General features: G+C 41.6%; 1 protein-coding gene across 1 annotated transcript in view; it reads right to left on the bottom strand.

The window, feature by feature from the left end:
- EPB41L4B (erythrocyte membrane protein band 4.1 like 4B) overlaps window positions 1-20,063 on the bottom strand; it is a gene marked incomplete at its 5' end in the record, with an annotated part of 88,982 nt that overhangs the window by 19,415 nt on the left and 49,504 nt on the right. The window contains 2 exons of the mRNA XM_084280586.1: window positions 1,815-1,857; window positions 15,588-15,692. Of these exons, the coding sequence (XP_084136712.1) occupies window positions 1,815-1,857; window positions 15,588-15,692 (148 nt within the window). The remainder of the gene's footprint in view (window positions 1-1,814; window positions 1,858-15,587; window positions 15,693-20,063) is intronic.

Raw genomic sequence — 20,063 nt, 5'->3', positions numbered from 1 at the left:
CAGGTATAAACACAACTCCAAAAAAAAACCCACCCTATAGACATTTTTTTGTTTGATACACCTGAATAAAAAAAGATGAGATAAGAAAGGTGAGAAGTGCTGGAGAGGACTCTAGAAGGCACCCATGAGCACAGAAAGCTAATAAATTCCACAAAAGTAGAGTTGCAAGAATTGTTGTTTTCTAACGCTAGAAGGTGAATGCTAGGTTTAGTGTTCCTCTTAACAGAAAATGTTACTCAACTACTGCAAGACTCTGACCAAAGCACCCTTATCTGCTCAGGCTTAATCTTCCAGCCCACAGTCTGATGGTGTATTAAGTGCTGGAAGACTCTTCTTTGTGCCTAAGGTCTTCTGTAACACCACATCAAGGCAGTATACCTGTGTCTATTATTGATTTGATCTACTGAACAACATGCAGCCAAATCTATAATAATCAAAGCTTTGACACTGTCTCCCAACAATAGCTCCTAAAAGACAGGTTGTAATGCCCTAGGCTGATGGGCACCACTGGCAAGGTCTACATCAGTGAGGTAATGACTCTTACCTGCTCACTGCTGAGGAAGAAAAAAAAAAAAAGAGCAGTGAGCAACATCCATCATGAAAGAGGAACTCTTCTCAAAGCACCTGCTGAATGCAAGGTTAAGAAAAGTATCCTACTGTGAGACACACTTTCACAGTACTCAACAAATTGCTTCCCTCTTTGGAGTTCCTCAAGGCAGAGCTTGGCCAATTTCTTTTAAAACAGGCTCTTCGCAGGTTAAGCACAGACAAAACAGTGCAACTACACCACTTGAGGGATGTTACAAAATTGTGGGTATTCCACACATATTGCACCTGGAAATCAAATAGTCACTTAAGGAAAAATAAATCTGTGATGTGATAAAAAAAGTGAGAGAAAACCAACCACCAAAACCTGACCCACGGCAGCTACCTGCTATTCCAGCAGGCTGAGAGCCACACACCATGGGGTGAAAGCCTCTGAAGAAGACAACTTCACTGTTTATAAAAATTGTCTAGATATTTGGATACCTATCAGTAAGAAAGGCAAAGCACCACTGAAGAAGTCAATAAACATCTCTGAGGTCCTACATAGGGGTCAACATTTCCCTTGCAAAATGCTGTTTTATCTTGCAGAAGCAGTATTATCAGTGGGCCTACGCCTGCAGCCAACCGCAGTATGTAAACGAAACACGCTAATGCTGATGCCATACTGTACCCAGGCCCGTAACCAGGTTCTCAGAGATGCAGGAGCAACCTGCCAGCCTTAGCCAATTTCCAGATAAAAACTTCAGTGGCCAAAGCCAACCCCCCTCCACCCAAAATGCCCTTCAATGAAACTGCAGTTATTTCTGCTAGTTTTATTTATTATATATATATACACACATATGTAATAAATATATATATATATACACACACACTTAAAAAAAAGAAAAAATAAAAAAAGAAAGAGTGAACCATTACAAAATGAAATTTGGGGAAAAAAACACGGACTCTGATCTGGATCAGAAGCAGTGACAGAAACTGCCATCTGTGTCCAGGCAACCCGATTTTACAGATCGGGCTTAAACTACCTGGCAACCTACTCTGCCTCCGATCAACAGCACATACGTAACCAGGGCTACTGAAGGCTGATGTGATCCTTCTAAGTGCTCCTGCATTTAGATGTGATACAGTCAGCCAATTAGCTATTAAACTAAATCTATTTCCTTAGAAACATTTATTCCATTAAAGAACATATTTAAACATGTACAGGTAGTCTAAGTTTAAATTCTTAAAGAAGTAACAAAACAAACAAGCAGAGACACGGTACTTACTTTTTATTTGCTTCTTAATGAATTTTGAATGGTCCAACCAGTGCTAAAAAAAGAAAATCCACATTTAGAAGCAGTTCCATTTCAAGATTTTGTTGACACAATACAGTAATTACAGGAAAATTTAACAGATAAAAGTATCTTAAAGGGAAATATTGTCCTATTTATTTGCTAAGCTTCTACACATTCGTGCAAATGTTTATTTGCACATTGACCAATTTAGCTTTTATCAGGGGGAAAGGTTAACTTATAAATGCATCAGTACTGCCTGGGAAGTTTCACTCTTCCAGAGAGGAAACCTAAAAATCCAAAGTGACGCGCTAAAGAAAATACCCTTTTCTCCCCAGGTTTAACTGTTGCCCAGGTCCCCTGAGGACAAGCAGACCAAACCCCCATCTGGACACCTACCTGTGTGACCTGTTCTAGGCAACCTGCTTTGGCAGGGAGGTTGGACTCAATCTCTGGAAGTCCCTTCTAACCCCTACAATTCTGTGATTCTGTGTGATTCATTTCTATTAAAGAATTAATGGTTTCAGAAGGAGATTCTCTGAATGAGTACTTAGAATTCCACTAACACCACACTACCATGACTAAATAAATGTGAAAAAATATTTGTTGGATAGTAATGCTTGTATTTATTTACTAAGCATGTCCTAAGCCAAGGCAAAGATTTATTTATCACAGCTATAGAAAGGTATAGATTTGAAGTTTGACAATTTACAACCACGTAGGTAAATAAATCTCACACTCAAAAAAAAAGGAGAGAAAGACAAATGGAGCAGCTATTCTGAAGGTGCTTTTATTTGCATGAGACTTGCTGGACTCCCTTAGGTAAGGCTGCCAAGGAATCCGTCCTTACAATCTGAGCAATCTCTACCACAATGGAAATAAAACATTACAGTACATACAAATTACACGAACGTTACAGCTCATACAAATACATTCCTTAGAGTTGCAAGCAATTTATTCTTCTACTTTGCTGCCCTATGAGGAATTACACCAGAAACTATGGCAGTTCACAGAAGGTTTGGGAAATTTAAAATTTTTGTCAAGGAAAAAATATCAACATTGAAACTTTTCTTTGCTTACTGAAATTATACAAGTCTATTACTATCACACCTCCAGGGCAGATGAACTTTTTGTGCTTCAAAATACCTAGTTACAAAAATGTCTCTCCCCTCAATATTTATTTTGGCTAAAGATAAACCACTCAAAGACAAATATACTGATTCCATCAAAAGAAGAGTTCAGCTTCATGTTAATAAGGTCAAACACGAATAACACCCATATTACAGGCAAAAAAACCCCCTCCAACAATGTTTAATCTGTTGGTCACGTTACTACAATGTTCAGAATTAGACACTGCACAATCCAAACTACAAAAATTCCCAGTGGAGTAATAGCTGATACTCCCAATCTTGGAATACGGTGTTCTAGGTATATTAAACCTCAAGTAACAAACTTGAGTATTTCTAAGTGTATACACTCCAAAGCAGGTTTAAAAATAACTAAAATAGCTAGGAACTACTTGCACAGACCATTAAATAAGACTATAGCCTAGACAGGAAGCTACCATTCATTCTCGGTACTCTCAGCACCTGTGACTGTAGCTCTGCCTATCTTGTGCTCTGGCTAAATGACTGTACATTGCTTCAGGGTCTGACCTCACCAAAGAGATTTAACTGTGGATCTCACAGCACAGGGCTGAGACTTACCACAGTCATTTGAATTCCACAATGCCACATTCCCCATATCCATGCTAGACTCAGAAGTATCAGTGCAGAACAGGGAGGAGGAAAGGGATTAATTGGTTTGGGATGGTGTTATGACAGGAAGACAGCAAGCTACTTTGCCCACAGTAAGGGGGAAAAACCCACAAACCCAGTCAAACTGCAGAGACTCAAGATTCTTTGATCTAGCTCAACTGCCTGACCACTTCACATTATCAAAAGCATTGTCCAAATGCTTCTTAAACAGTGACAGGTTTGGGGACATCAGCCTTCTCTTTAAGAAGCTTGTTCCAGTGTTTGACCACCCTCTCAGTATGTAAATGCTTCCTATTGTTCAGTCTAAACCTCCCCTGATGCAGCTTTGAATCATTACCATGAGTCCTATTACTGGATACCGGGAGATCAGCACCTCCTTCTCCAGTTCACCTTACTCAGGAAGCTGGAGAGAGCAATGAGGTTGCTCCTTTACTTCTGTCAGGTAAAGTGGAAGTTCAAATGCTGGATTAATTTGTTCATTCCCAGCATAATTTATTTGCTTTGCCAAATGAATAATATTTTCTATAGTATTAGCCGAAACAAACAGTAGTTGCTGGTTGGGATTTATGTGTTGAAAACACACACCAATCAGTTCCACATGAAAGAAATATCATTTTTAAAAATGATTTCTTAAAATAACAGAAGCACATATCTATCTCTGCATGCTCTCCTGTTGATCACTCCATTTACTGAAGAGGAAAGAATAAGTATTTCAATACTTTGCTAGTGGTAGTAACCAGTATTTGCTCAAAATAGTCACACAGCAAGGGAAAGATATATTTATGCCAAGAAACAGAAGATAAACTATAGCTACTGGAGCGGTCTACATAAGGACCACAGTGACTGCCAAATGAAGACTGAAAGGGGGAGTGCCATAGGTTGACACAAACTCATCACACACCTGAGCTTTGCAAATTCCACTGCCTCTCTACTTGCTTCCTAAAAGAATGAAAAATACTTGTCTTGATCTATACAGCTCTCGAAGGTGATCTGAAAAGAAAGAAATGCATTTGACCTTTTTTGGTTGGCTTGTTTTGCTAGTTTAAAATGCATGAAGAATGTCTCCACTAGACTGTTTTCTCTTATGCCTATTTACACACAAGTATCAGTCAGAGGAAGCCCATTCTCACTGGAAGTTTTATTTGCTCTCTGATAAATATTGCCCAAGTATTTTCTCAAGCTTTCCCTGGAGGTACAGGAAGGAAAACAGTGCCAAATGTTCAGCTTAAGAAAAGGTGGTGTGCTAAACAAGAGCTAGTACCATTAAAACTGAAAGTCAATTATCCCTTCAACTGTCATCGTGCTGTCTGATTTCTTAGGCACGTGAATCCTACCAAGATGTTTGCCATTAGCCACACGGCCTTCTCAAGCAGAGGGGAGAAAAGTCTATGTTAACACATGGGAGGAAGGAATCACTAAGCCCAAATCAATTAAACCCCTACCCACTAACCGCAGTTTGGGGATTTCAGGCATATAAAGTAGAAAAGTAATACAAGAGAAAAGGCCCTTTCCTCTTTTCTTCTGAGGGTCACCTTTTAAATATTATTATGGAGTAACAGAAATCTAAATGGTAAACTGGGATCACGTAGAAACTCCTGGACTATACAAACACATACTTAGAAACAATCTAAGTTCCCAAGAGCCCACAGTTTAAGATGACAAGAACGTTCTTTACACTCACGTATGTTTCTTACATATATAAAAGGTGATTCACCCTAGAAAGTTACGTTCCTCTTGAAAACGCAGATGGAGAGAAAAACTGCTTTTAGATAAGTTGCTCAGATACTACTCAAAGCAGGGGTGATACAGGGTAGTATTTTCAACAGGAAGCAGGATGATGGGACACAATGCACCTCTGCAGGGTTACTAATGACTTCATACTGTGGAGAGAGAAAGCAGGAGCAAGCTGGGGCACTGAAAGGGATTTCTAAACTACCTAGATAAATTATTTAAATAAGGATTCTAGGAGATTAACATGGACAATTACAGCACTCCTGAACTACAGGCTGAGCCTCAAGGGAAGGGGAGAAGAGTGCTTGGCTTCTATCGGGCTGCTGCACCAGGATGACAGGAGCAGATGCTCAGAGGGCTACAGGCTTGGGGCCTGAAAGTGTTTTTTTGGTTTTTGGGGTTTTTTTTTTCTCCCCTGTGTGAGGACAAGAATCCAGACCCTCTGTAGTGGTGCACAACAAATAGCAAAAGATCAAGCAAAGACATTAGAGACAGCTTTTGCTCTAATATAGCGCTTCGATCTTGGCACATTATCATGTGACCACTAAGCTGCTCTATCACTCTCCCTCCACAACTGGACAGGGGGAGTAATCATGGCAATAGTTTTGAGGGTCAAGATAAGGACAGGAAGAGATGACTCATCAATTAGCATCACAGGTAAAACAGACTCCACTTGGGAAAACAAATTTCATTTATTACCCGCCACATCAGAATAGAGTAATGAGATATAAAACTAAATCTTAAAAACACCTTCCATCTATACCTCCCTTCTTTCCAGGCTTAACTTCACTCCCTATTTCTCAACTTCTTTCCCCTGAACAGCACACGGTGACCAGGAATAGGGATACAGTCAGTTCATCACACATTGTCTCTGCCACTCCTTCCTCCTCACTTTTCCCCTGATGTGGGGTCCCTCCCACAACAGACTGTCCTCCAGGAACTTTTCCCATAGGCTCCTATTTTTCATTACATACTCCAGTGTGGGCCTCTTCCATGGGGTGCAGTCTGTTCCAGCATGGATCAACCATGGGGTCACAAGTCATGCCAGCAAACCTGCTCCTGCATGGGCTCCTCTCTTCAAGGGGCCACAAGTCCTACCAGGAGCCTGCTCCAATGCAGGCTTCCCACTAGGTAACAGCATCCTTTGGTTACATCCACTTGCTACAGCATGGAGTCCTCCACAGGCTTCAGGTGAGCATCTGCTCCACTGCTAACCTCCATGGGCTGCAAAGCAACAGCCATCCTCACCATGGTCTTCTCCACCAACTGCAGGGGAATTTCTGCTCCAGCACCTGGAGTACCTCTTCCCCATCCTTCTTCACTGGCCTTAATGTCATCAGAGTTGTTCATCTTATGAATTCTTACTCCTTTCAGCTGCTGTTGTGCAGCAGTTTTTACTCCTTCTTAAACATCTTATCACAGAGGCAGTACTGACATTGCTGACTGGCTGAGCTTTAGCCAGTGGTAGAATGTCCTAGAGCAGTCTGGAACTGGTTCTGTCCAACATGGGGACAGTTTCTGGCATTTTCTCTCATCAGAAGCAGCTCCAAGAAACCCACTGCTACGAAAATCTTGCAAAGCAAACCCAATACTTTTGGAGTAATTCTGACAGACGACTGCGTATCTGCCAAGAGGAACGGCTGTATTTCATCCTTGAAGTCCCTTATAGCTGCTTCATCGGAAACACAGCCCCACCATCTGCCATGGACTGATCCAGACTGCATTAGAAAAGGGTGAAGTCCCAGAGGACCTGCAGCATATCGATGACATCATCGTATGGGGTAACTCATCAGAAGTTTTTGAGAAAGGGAAGGAAATAATCCAAATTCTCCTAAAAGCTGGTTTTGCTATCAAACAAAGTAAGGTCAAGGAACCTGCTCAAGAAATCCAGTTTTTAGGAATAAAATGGCAAGACAGATGTTGTCAGATCCTCATGGATGTTATGAATAAAATAGCAGTGATGTCTCCACCAACCAAGAAGGAGGAGACACAAGCTTTCCTAGGCACTGTGGGGTTCTGGTGAATGCATATCCCAAACTACAGGCTCATTGTCAACCCTCTCTACTGTGTAACCCAGGAGAAGAATAATTTCCAAAGGGGCCCTGAGCAGTGACAAGCCTTTGAACAGATCAAGCAGGTGACAGTCCATGGTGTAGCCCTTGTGCCCATTCAGACAGGGCCAGATGTAAAGAACGTTCTCTACACCACAGCTGGGGAGAATGGCCCTGCCTGGAGTCTCTGGCAGAAAGCACCAGGGGAGACTCGAGGCCAACCCCTGGGGTTTTGGAGTTGGGGCTACAGAGGGTCCAAGGTCCAGTACACCCCAACAGAAAAGGAAATACTGGCAGGATATGAAGGGGCTCGAGCTACTTCAGAAATTATTGGAACTGAAGCCCAGTATTAATTCTGGATATAAAGCAGCACACTGAAATGCAATAAGACCAAACTGTGGTGTTCATGAGTAAAGTCTTGCCCTTCCCTGACTCCCTGTCCGAGTCCCTACAGAGCCATCTCAGAAGCGTCCTAATATGTGACATTGATTATCTGCAGTCTGGCAGACTACACATGAATAGTAGACAGCTATATGGACATCCTTCCTTCAAGACCATTATCCTATCTTAATTCAAATACATATTATAACCTACTTCAGCCCAAGGAATATTTTGCTTCGCAGAGCTGAGATGGAAGAAGCAAAACTTGTAATTGAACATGAATACAGATAATACCCTACAACACAATACAATAGGACATAGAACATTATTCCCTTTCTCTTCTTGGCAGTGAAACTTCCCATCACAGGGAAGTGAGAGTAAACCACAAAATTACATTAAAAAATTGCCCCTTGTAGCATAACTCTCATTAGGTTTATTATCCAGTCCCATTGTGGTTTTGCACCAGCCAGCAGCACGCAGCCACCTGCTTACTCCCCTGCAGCAGGATGGGGGAGATAATTGGAAGAGTGAAAGTGAAAAAACTCACAGGTTGAGACAAAGACAAATTTAGTACGTAAAGCAAAAGCCGCGTGCACAAGCAAAAGAAAACAAGGAATTCAAGGGACCCTCAGCACCCACAACCCTCCTCCTTGTTGATTGGCAAGGGTTGCATGGGCCCCTCTTACCCATCCCCTTCCAACCACCCCTCCTGAAAAGGTGCCATCTCTTCTGCACCGAGCAGAGGAGGGAGAGGGCCTGGCTTTCATCAAGTGTCTACCTTCCCCACATGGCAAGGGACATCCCCATCGGCTGACCTGCCCTTCACAGCTGCTGTGGTTTGGCTCCAAGTGGCAGCTAAGCACCATGCAGCCACGTGCTCACTTCTCCCAAACCCTGGTGGGATGGGGAGGAGAATCAGAAGGCAAGCATTGCAAACATTGTGGGTTGGGATAAGGAGAGTTTACTGGGTCAGCAAAGGAAGAAGAAAATAGCCACAAGAATACTTCCACAAGAATACACAAAGTGGGTAACAGACAATGTGATTTGCTCATCTGATGATGACTGGACACACCCATCTCACCCCTCAGCCACTGCTATCCCCAGCCAGATCCCTTTATTTGCTAAGCACATCATATGGTACAGAATACTTCTTTGCCTAGTTTGGGTCACCTGTCCTAGCTGTGTCCCATCATCCCAGCTTCTGGTGAAAATTAAGAATCACAAGGTTGAAAAAGACGTTTAAGATCACTGAGTCCAACCATTCCTGTCCTATGCTAAACCAAATCTCTAAGTACCTCATCAACTTGTCTTTTAAACACATCCAGGAAAGGTGACTCAACTCCCTGCCTGGGCAGCCTGTTCACATCCCAACAACTCTTTCAGTGAAGAATTTTTTCCAAACATCTAGTCTGAACCTGAAACTCTATCCTAGCTGAAAACCAAGACATTATCCACCCCTTATTCTATGCCATCTACATTATGCCTAGATCCTACACTTTCCAATTCATCACCACCGCTTTCATCTGTGAGATCACACCAACCATGTTGCAGGAGCACCTCATGCCTCCCTACTGGAGCAATAACATCAAATTACCTTTAATTCTTTAGCCTGTACACAAACACTCAAAAATGAGTGATAGCACTTGATAGCAATTGATAGCATTTGCAACAAAAAGGTGACAGACCTGTGGAAGAAAACTAAGGAAAGATGCTTATGCTTTGACTTTGCACAAAGATAAAAGAAAAGAAAACTTTTTGCTCTCCCAAATAGTCTGGAGATTTGACTTCTTTACATTGAGAAGGTAGGTAAAGAAGCATCACCGATAGATAGTATTGCAACCACCTGCCCCATACGGCTGCTTCTCAAAGTCTGTGCCAGGGGAATTCTCTCCAGTTCTTCTGGTAACTGCAAGTTCTACTAGAAGACTAAGAATTTGAGATGTTCCGGGAATTCATGTTTTGGACTCCCTCACAGAGTGTTCACAGGCTACAGTACAGCTTTGGACCAAACTTGGATGTAGTCCTGCATCAAGTATTCCACAAGTCTGTGGAATCAGCCACACTGCCTTTGTCCGGTTACCTAACCAGTGTTTGTATCACTGTCACTAGTAGCAACTGAAGCACTACAGGACACACTTATCCCTACAGCTCCAGGCACTCCCCAGCTGCTATTTGTTGTTCTGGGCTACAATGCACAGGCACACATCATGCAATGGCCATGGTCCCAAAGAGCTCATCATTCAGAGAAACAAGAGAGCTTCAGGGAGGGAAAAGAGTTCACAAATTAATTTAATGGTTTATTCATGGGGAAATGCAATGTTTCTACCAGAACCAGAAAAGCAAACCTTTTTGCATTATCAAAATGTTTACCAGTCTGCCTTTCACCTAACAATGAATTGAACAGTAATGCTTGTCTCAAGTCTGTTCTGGCTAATGAGCACTTGTTGTTACCATATTATGCAGTACATAAGGAAAAAGACTCCTGGATATCAGACTATGAGGCTAATTGACTGGTTTGAGCTGCTCATTTTTCCACACCCCTCACACCCTTAAGTTGTAGCATTAATACAAAATGAAGCAGGTGAAAGAACTCTTGATTTGAACGACAATAGGCCTTTATAAGAACATCTAGATCCAGCAGAGGCAATCAGGAAGCACCAAGTCCCTCCGAGGCCCGGACCCAGTACTTATTGAAACATGCAGAACTCTAGTTCATGGTGTGTAAAGAAAAAAAAAAAGGCATTTGGGTATTTTTCTTCATTGTCCAGCTTGCTTCACCCTACACCCTCACACTGCATTGTTGAAAACTTAATGTGGTGAAGCATACGTGATCCTGATCCTCCCAGAAAAACCCGTCCACAAGGCCGCCTTCCAGAGAGGTAAGGATCTCAGTGTCCAGATCAGGGCATCACGACACACCATGCTGCTGGTTAAGCCAGTCTGTGCAACACAGTTTTTGTGCCTTCCCCCCCCTTTCCTCCTCCCATTTTTGTACTTGAAACACTGCTTTCACAAAATCCTGTTTTATTTTCTACACACTCTTCTCCACCTTCTTCCTCCACTGCCTTCTTGACTCTCACAGCATATTATTCAAAACTCATTTTAGGAATCTGTCACTATTAAGAAGTTCAGATAAAAACACAGCTTGTCAGGACAATTCACTGTAGGTTGGTCCTGGCCCCCATTTCCCCAGGGAGCCCTGGGCTGTCCTCTCTCAGAAGCCGTGCTGTGCCCACACTATAACTCCAACATTTCCCAGTGTGCCAGACACATTGGACATGTGTACACATGCTCAAAACAGCTCAACGGGTGCAGAGCACAATGTATCTATCTCCCCAGCTGAGAAAGTCTGTTCTGCGTGGACTTTAAATCATGGGGCCTTTGTGGTATTAGAGAACAGACAAAGGACTTGAACTTAGAGGATCACTGAAGAAAAGTGGTATTTTAATTCTTTTGCTTCCATGCATTCCCAACTAAAGTTTCATGCCTCAATGATTATAGCAGCCAACTTGCTAAAACCAAAACCAAACAAAATATTTTAAGATTAATCTTAAATCCTCTTCCCCTTCAATTATTCTATTTCTTATCATCAGAAACATAATTACGAGGAAAGAGAAGCAAGTTCCAGGCTAATCAACATGGGCAATGCTGTTCCCACAAAGTAAGGGTGGACAGGAAGGGTATCCACATTTTGCTGTCACCAAACAACTGGAACAAAGAATGCAGCTGTAGAAACAGCGACATCCATATCCTGAGAGCATCCTAAAGTATGCTGCAGCTCATAAGGAACTGTAAACCACAGAAGACCTTATTCTACCCAGATCATTGTAAGAAAAAGAGACAAAGTACAAGTTTGAGTAGGAGATGAGTAAACATTATCTACTAGAAGCCTAAAATAATGGTCAAGTACCCAAACCAACCATAGAACATCTCACACACAAACAGTTGCTGCAAAGATCAATAAAATACTTCACTTGTGGTAACTCAGTTTTACAGTATGGTGTGATGGCTTAACCATGGCTGTTGGTTAAGACCAACAGGTGGCTACCGAGTTGCTCTATCACTCCCCTTCTTCAGCAGGACGGGAAGGGGAGAAAAATAATAAGAAAAATCAGACTTGTGGTCAAAATAAAGGCAGTATAAAGCAACAAAAGGTCACATATGGAAGCAGAGCAAAAATGAAAGATTATTCTCTACTTCTAATCAGCAGGTAACGTTCAGCCACTTCCCAGGAAGCAAGGGTTCAGTACATATAGTGGTTGCTCCACTATTGTAAAAACTAATACCCCCACTTCCTCCCCCTAGTTCTCAGCTTTCATTGCTGATCAGACATAATATGGTATGGAACATCTGGAATATCCCTGTGATCATTCTGGGTCAACTATCCTGGCTGTATCCCCTCCCAAGATCTTGCCCACCTCCAGCCTGCTGCTGAGGGGTGGGAGATACTGGAAAGAGACAGCCTTGGTGCTGTGCCAGCACTGCTCAGCAGCAGTCAAATTGCTGGTGTGTTACCCACACCTTGCTGGCTGCCAGCACACAGCTCAGCGCTGTGAGGGGTGCTGTGGGGAACAGTAACTCCATCTCAACCAGACCCACTACAATCTCCACCCTTGGGAAACACAAGGCTTCCTGGACCTTGCGTGGTCCTGGTCTCACAGGATTTTATTATTGTTATTTTGAACCTCAACTACAGCTTTCAAGGCTTCCTGTTCTGCTAGAATAGTTAGATAATAATAAAAGTAATTAAAAACCCAATAAGCTTCAAATTTCCTCTAAACTGTTGCAGAGATCTCCTACACAAGAGTGGCACTACTTCCCCGTTCAAGTCCTGTAACAGCTGAACAAGAGATGATTTCTTTGATTCTCATTTCCTTCCTTCACTCCTTCTTTCCCTCTCTCTCTTCCCTCCCTTCCACAAACAGGAGGGATAGAAGAGCAGAGCGAGGTTTTTATTACAAAACAATGGAAACATTTGAAGGACTTTACCATGCTCCCAGACTCACTAGAGCTGTTCTAGAGCAGGGGTCTCCAACCTTTTCTGATGGTGCAAGAAGTATGTGTTTGACCACACTCTTCCAAAATATGTCTATTTATTTATAAATTATATACATCGCCCTGTATTACTATATTATGCTCATTATAAAACACATACAAAATCAGGAGTTAAAAAAGGATGAGAATGATGAAAGAGCCACCACTAGAACAGATGCAGAGCACTAAGTCTCGGGAGTTTTGTTACTGAGTCTGCTAGAAAAAGAGTTGGTCCAAAGCATAATAATGCAACTACAGTAAGATGCAGTTTTCTTCCTCACTATAGCCTATAAATTGTAATCAGTCAAGGTGCTGAGTATCAGCAGGCAACAGATGTGTGCTGCTTTTTAAACCTCGTAAATAAGTGTTTTCCATTAGATCAAGTTCTTCAACACACAACACCTTACCACTTCCCTCCCCCAAGTATTTCTACTTCTGGAGTTAATACCACATAACTTGAAATACAGTAGTGCACAAAGCTTTGCTTTAGAGTAAACTCCTAGGTGACTGTCTACATCCTTCTATTCATGGATATCTTAAAAGAATACAGGGGTCATGGTTCAGCCCCAGGCAGCGGCTGAGTACCACACACCCAGGCTTGCTCACCCCTCCCGTGGGAAGAGAAACAGACAGAGCCCCCATGGGTTGAGATAAGGACAATTACTGACACAGCACTGCGACAGGGGAGTAACAGAGCCTGGGCCAGAACACACACACCCAGTGATAACACAGAGCACTGTATCAGCTCATCCGGTAGGTAACACACAGCATTGCACCTACGCAACAATCGATACAAGGACCAACCACACTCGGACTGTCGCAGAGCTGCGTGAACCTGCCCCTCCCTGAGCAGCCACTTTTACTGGGGTGTGATCACCTGTGCTGGCTGCTTTTTATTTTTTGGGGGAGGGGAGGGGGGGGGATGGTGGGGGATGGGATGGGGGTTGGGAGGGAGAGTGGTGCAGTGGTGGTACTAAGCTGTTCAGACAAATAACGTGGGTTTTGTTTGTTTGCTTGTTTTTCCTTTCATTGAAGGCAGATAAAAAGCAGATAAGCTTTAATTATGACTTCCTTATCAACAATACTTGTACAGACTCTTTGCCAAGTTACAGGACTGCAAGAAGCAGTGCACTCAAAAGCTGCTGGCCTTGGAGCACACAGAAGCAACCTCCACTATTCAAGACCATTCCGTGCACTCTTATTTGTCATGGTGCCTTAAAGATGCTTAACATTTAACAACACCTAATAAAGACAAAGGCTTACGTGTTTATATAACTTTATCCTGCAATTGCCCCTGTGTGGGCTGACACTAAGTAAATGCACATGGAGGCTATGCATTCATTATTATGCAAATGAAATGAGTGGGTCACAAGTTCAAAACAGACCAAGGAAGGCTGTTAACGCTGGGACCTTTGCGCACAGGGTGGTGGAGAAGATACAAGCTTGTGCCTGGAACCTCACTAAGCTCTACTTTCTGCCCAGCTTGAGACAGACAATAAACCCCAACAAAAACCCCAAGTGAAATGAGAGCTTTTAGCTTTGCACTGCTATGGAGGTGAAGAACTCTGCCTTCAACACTCCTCTTAATCCAGGAAACCATAACTCTACTACCGAAGTCCTGCAACCAGCATTGGCTTGTTTAGCTCCCCCAGAAGTTCATACCCCTTATCCCTCTTGTAACTGTAGATGCCATGACATCCTTCCTACCCAATACAGAGGAAAGAAATAGCATACAGAGCAAGCCAAAACACTTGCATATATAGGCACATTTTGCCCTGAACACCAGGAATAGAGCTGGTTACAGAAAATATATGTACCTCACATCTCTGATTCATCTTTCTCACCACTCAGAACGACCCTTCAGTTTTGGAAATATACAAGAAAATGACCATTCTCTTTGTCCTCATTCAGGTCTTCTGATCTGCCCTATTTTTTGTGAAGAAAGGATTTTTTTTCTCCCATTCTGCTTCCCTTCTTTCAAAACATTTCAAAACTCTTTGCTAAGTAACTACTCCTGACTGTCAAGTTCCCAAGAGGGCTTCACGATTAGTGACAATATCATCTATTTTTCCTACTATGAGCAGGCTCTGTTCTATTAGCTGTGTCCTTATAATCAGACACACAGTTTATCAGTATCACATACTAAACTTCCTAAAAGATAACCTAAAAGCAAACACTTATTTTCCAAGTCTCTATATTCTCTATCCACAACCCACGTTGCTGTCATACCAATACCTCAGCCCATAAAGTGAACAGGCAAAGGAAAAGATTAAACATAGAGCAATATAGTGGAGCCATAATCTTATTAGTGTATCTGTCTACCTGCCCTATCTTATTAGTATATCTATCTACTTGCATCTGTAAATAAGTTGGGTTTATGTTGGTTTGTTGGGGTTTTTTTTACCTCTAGATGCTGGGGGTCATCAGATAGCAGACAGAGGGAAAAATATTCTCTACAGCAAATGAAACAATCTACAGAGCAACATATTTTGTGCAGAGAACAGCAAAGGTAGGAGTTACAAGAAACCCTTGCTTGCAAGAAATTTAACCTATTTTTAACAACACAAGCCCACTAAACATAAAGCACATTTTTCTTTACCCACAATTATTGCTTTTTCACTTATGTATTATCGAGTCATATGCATATCATACAAAATGACTTAATTAGTGTACTTAGCTTTATATCCAAGAACCAAACATGATTATCAGTTGATTCAGCAGTATATCCCCCAATGCCTACATCTCTCCATGAAACTACACAAGTAACACAAACTACGGCAGAACATAAAAAAATTAACTGAAGTTCTACTTACTGTAACCTGGGAAGCATCCATGAATTGTAGGCCAAAGTAATCTGTTTCCACAAGGTCCAAGTGATACACAATCTGGTCAAACAATTCCTGTCCCTTTGCATTTTTCTGTAACAGAAAAGAAAGTGGGTTGGTTTTTTTTGTGGATGGGTGTGGGTTTATTTCGTTTCTTTTTAAGTTCAGAAAGGGGACAGGACATGCACAATAGAAAACAACACCTAAACAGTAATTCCATTTATTCTAAATAATTGCATTGACATTCCTTTTATTTTCTCCATGAAAGACACAGGGACACATTGTTCCATGTCTGCAGCTATTTCAACAAGCATCAGACTTTGCTCTCAAAGAAAGCTTTCAAAGTTTGCTATAACTCAAAGTGGAGGAGAAAAAGGAAAGGTGTATGTCCTGTAAGTGTCCTAAGTCATGGAGCCAACCTTATAAACCTCAGGAAGCCGAATTCTCCACTAAAACCTTGCTTGACACACTGTCTGAGATCTGCTGGCTCTTATCATATAACAACTACAGTCATGCAGCTGCAAAATAAATTGTGAACAGCTTGAATACTTGAAGAGTATTGTGAAGGGCACTGTGAAGAAACTTAATGTGATTTGATTAAAAAAACCTCAATAATGTTGCTAATTGCACTCATGTTTATAGCCTTTGAAGACACACACACACACACAAGCAGCTGCAATTCTTTACTTGGTATGCTGTTCCAACACACAAGCACAGGAACAAAACTAACCCAAATCACAGGCTACACTAACCAGTAGAAAACTTGGCTGATCTTAAAACTAGGCTGCATTGGCCTGTGTACTTTAAGCTAAGAATTTTGGTACCCAGTGCTTCAACTTCAAACATTAGAAGCAGCAAAGTTTGGAGGTTATAGGCATGTAGGAGTTTTCCGATGCAAACACTGTTGTGATACTTGGGACAAAGTTTTCAAGTTCCTTAACAACAACAAAAGAAACCAAACCAACACAAATTGTAGCAAAATTCACTGATTTCAGCTGAAGAATAGCTAAATAGAGCTCAATTCCTTCAATTTGGCCTCGTACACAAAAGCATCAACTGTAACAAGCAGAACTCCTGTCCAGGACTCCAAGCTGGAGTCTTCTCCAGCAAAAGACAAGATAAAGAGTTTCACTTCTCTATTTTTCCAAGAGGGTCAAAGCAAGCTTAGATGGAGGCAGCAAGTTTTGGGGTTTTGGGTTGTTTTGTTTGGTGGTGTATGAGAATACAACAGCTGCTTAATGCAATACATTGCTAGGAAACCATCATCTTTAGATGTATAATTGCTATAAACCCAACACAAAGTTTGCCAAAATGTATCCAGGCCATATTTTCTCCTATGTAGTAAATTCAGCACTTGATAAAAGAAACTAAACCAAAGTAAAACAGAATTTAAACTGATTCTGCTCAGATGAGGGAGGAGAAAAACCTCCAAAACAATAAAAAGGAAATGGCAAGACATGAGACATTCACAAAACTAGGAAATAGGATTTGATGCCCTATGACCATTCTATTCCTGGTGGCTTGTTTTATGGCATTGACCATGCCAGTGTGTTTATCTTCAACCGCCACACACCCAATAGAAACCAGAGAGCGCACACTCCACCTTCTGTACCCAAATAGTAGTTAATGTTCAACATGCGTGTTACACGGAGAATGGCTCTGCACTGCATGGCCAGACCATAAAACACAGTGTTACATACATAGCTTACAGGAGATTATAACATTTAACTTGCCACTAAATGAGCTTTCCCAGCAACTGATACCACTTAGATGATAAAGCTGCTGCAGCCAACAACTTGCTGACAAAAAACTTCCTTTGAGGTGTTACACTAAAGGGGGATATAAGTGTGACTGACTCCTTTCCTCTGCTCACAGTGAAGGATGACCTGCTCTCCTGCCTCCTAACCGCCTGACGATCTAGGGAGTCGAGATTGCAAACTGGTAACTTAGTACCTGTGAACTGAACGGATTGGGTAGACCAGGCAAAATAGAAGGGGTTATCCTCAGGAATCACATATGTATGCCCACACATTTGAAAGTGGTCTCTAACAAAATAAAAAAAGAAAAGCAAAAAAAGCAAGAGAGTCCATATTAAGAGAATCTTTAATTTTCACAGCCATTCCCTCCTCCTCTCCTTCTAGGTAACACAGAAGCTGAAAAAAAATAAAGTTTCCTCTATCAAAACTTGGTGCAACATGAAGACTATGAAACAGGTCATACAATACATTTTTCATATTCGATCCAATCAGTTGGAACTTAACAAAACACACTTTCTCTATAGACCCTCAACTTGCACATATTTTTAGAAGATTTGTAAAGAAAGGCAACCTTAAACTAGGAATGCTTTACAGTCCTACCTTGCTAGACAGATGGTTCAGAACTATCAGATGTAAAAGGCCTGCCTAACTTCTGTCTCAAAAAAAAGGAAGTACATGGCAACAAATGATATACACATACCATTACATATATAGTTACTACTTTGTTGTTATGAAAGTTGCTATAACTGGGAACAGCAACGTAAGGAAGCTGTAAAACCTTGCATGGGTTTTGGATTTTGTTTAGTTATGTTTAAAAAACAAAGCAAAAAACCCATCCCAACCAAACAAAACAACAATGAAATCACTGCCAGAACTTGTGTGAGCACCATGAGATCTCACAGGCAAATGCTGGGAGGGAAATTTCAGATGTCTGCCTTAAGAACGAAACTACAGCCACAGCCCAAGGTAAAACTGAACTAGCACGAGGCAGTCACTTGTGTTCCATCTGACTGTTCGTCCTTGAAGGGAAGAATTGCAGGTTGGGAAGGTCCATGATAATGAAGAACTACTGAAAGAAAGGAGAAAAAAAAGGGAAGGAATAAAAAAGAAAGGGTGTTTCTCATGTCAGTCAGCCTCATGTTGCTTGACAGTTAATGACAGCTTTTTGCACTCTGTATCTGGGAAGCCCTTCTCAAAAATCCCCTTACCATATTTTCTTTGGGACTAAGAATCATGGCATCAGAGAAAATGTTTACGTTTAATGAAGACTTCTTGATGGGTCCTCCTACAACAACTGAAATTGGCACGGGTATAAAGCACCTTGTAGAAGCCACGGTGACAACTACATGGCCCATATTTCTAGTAGGCTAAATTTTTAGCTGCCAAAGACCTTGAGTCTCAGGGAATCTATGGAAATTCTCAGCTAAAACCTGACAAAACAAGGATTAACTTCTCTGATTAGAAAGTCTTCCAGACTTGACACGTGAATAGACAAGAGGTTTTAACCTGCTTTTGGCTGACATGAAGGGCAAACACATCAGCCTGAGACATTTTACACCTAACAGCTCTGTCCGAACAAGCTGATCAGTGTTGATTTTAGCTACTGCAGGATTGTTTAAAAGGTTCTGCTGAAGGGCACAATAAAGGGACACAGAAGCCAGAGAAGTCCCAGTTTACTGCAGATACAGTGGAAGAATCCCATTAGTCAGTCTCAGAGCACACAGAGCAAAGCAGAAGAGTTTCCGTGTACACCTTCCCCCAAACTGAAGTGCTGTATATAGCAACCAAGCACAGCACAGCACACTAACCCAGGTGGAGTGGCTGAAATTGTTCAATTATACTAGTTAGAGTTCGGATTACAGCACTACAAATGAACTATTAACAGATTTCAGAAATAGATGAAGTTGTGCTTGGGAAAACAACCCATTGAACAGGTCAGGAGTAAACAAAGTAGCCTACAAATTGACAAAATAACAAAAGAAAACAAACAAACAAACAATACTGCCAAGAAAAAAGCCAGAGCAAATGAACTGTAATGTGTCCCAAAGTGAATACTGGGAAGTAGCAGCATTATGTAGGTAGGGCACACCTAGTTTCTTTTTTCTAAAGAAAACGCAGGGTTATGTATTCTGCAATACATCAGATACTTTTTGCAGAGTGGGCTGCTATGATCTCATGGTGACAGACACCAGGCTTGAGCTTCTAGTAAGTTAGCAAAAGAGCATTTGTAGCTAGTCCTCCGCAGCTCTGCAGCTCAATTACAATGGTGTCAGTGTTTCTTCTCATTGGCCTTTCCTGCAACAGGGTATAACAGTATGTTCTGCTTGGTCCTCTTGGACATGAACTGATAGTATCTCATTTTTCACCTAAACCCAAAGCTTTACTGCTGGCCACATTGCTTAGCAATGAGAACTTTGCTTTTTAACAGTTACTGGCAATGTTGTTTCCCAAGATTTCAGACATACTACAAGCTGAACATGCATAAAGCCACCCAGGCTTCTACTTAGCCTTGATCTTGGTGCTTATTATCATATGTCTGGACAGATGATTTCTGGATGGTTTCTTTCTTCTGGACAGACAAACCCTTAGTTTCTCAAACCCATTCACCTGCACTGAAAGAAAGCAATATTTGCATAATATTAAGCATAAGGATGCAACTCTGTCTACATTCTTAGAAATAAGTTAATTAAGTCCCTTGGGAAGAGTG

The sequence above is a fragment of the Gallinula chloropus genome, assembly GCF_964237585.1.
Source record: "Gallinula chloropus genome assembly, chromosome: 2".
Taxonomy (NCBI): domain Eukaryota; kingdom Metazoa; phylum Chordata; class Aves; order Gruiformes; family Rallidae; genus Gallinula; species Gallinula chloropus.
The sequence above is the reverse complement of the archived record's forward strand: the minus strand, read 5'-3'. Positions and strand labels throughout refer to the sequence as shown.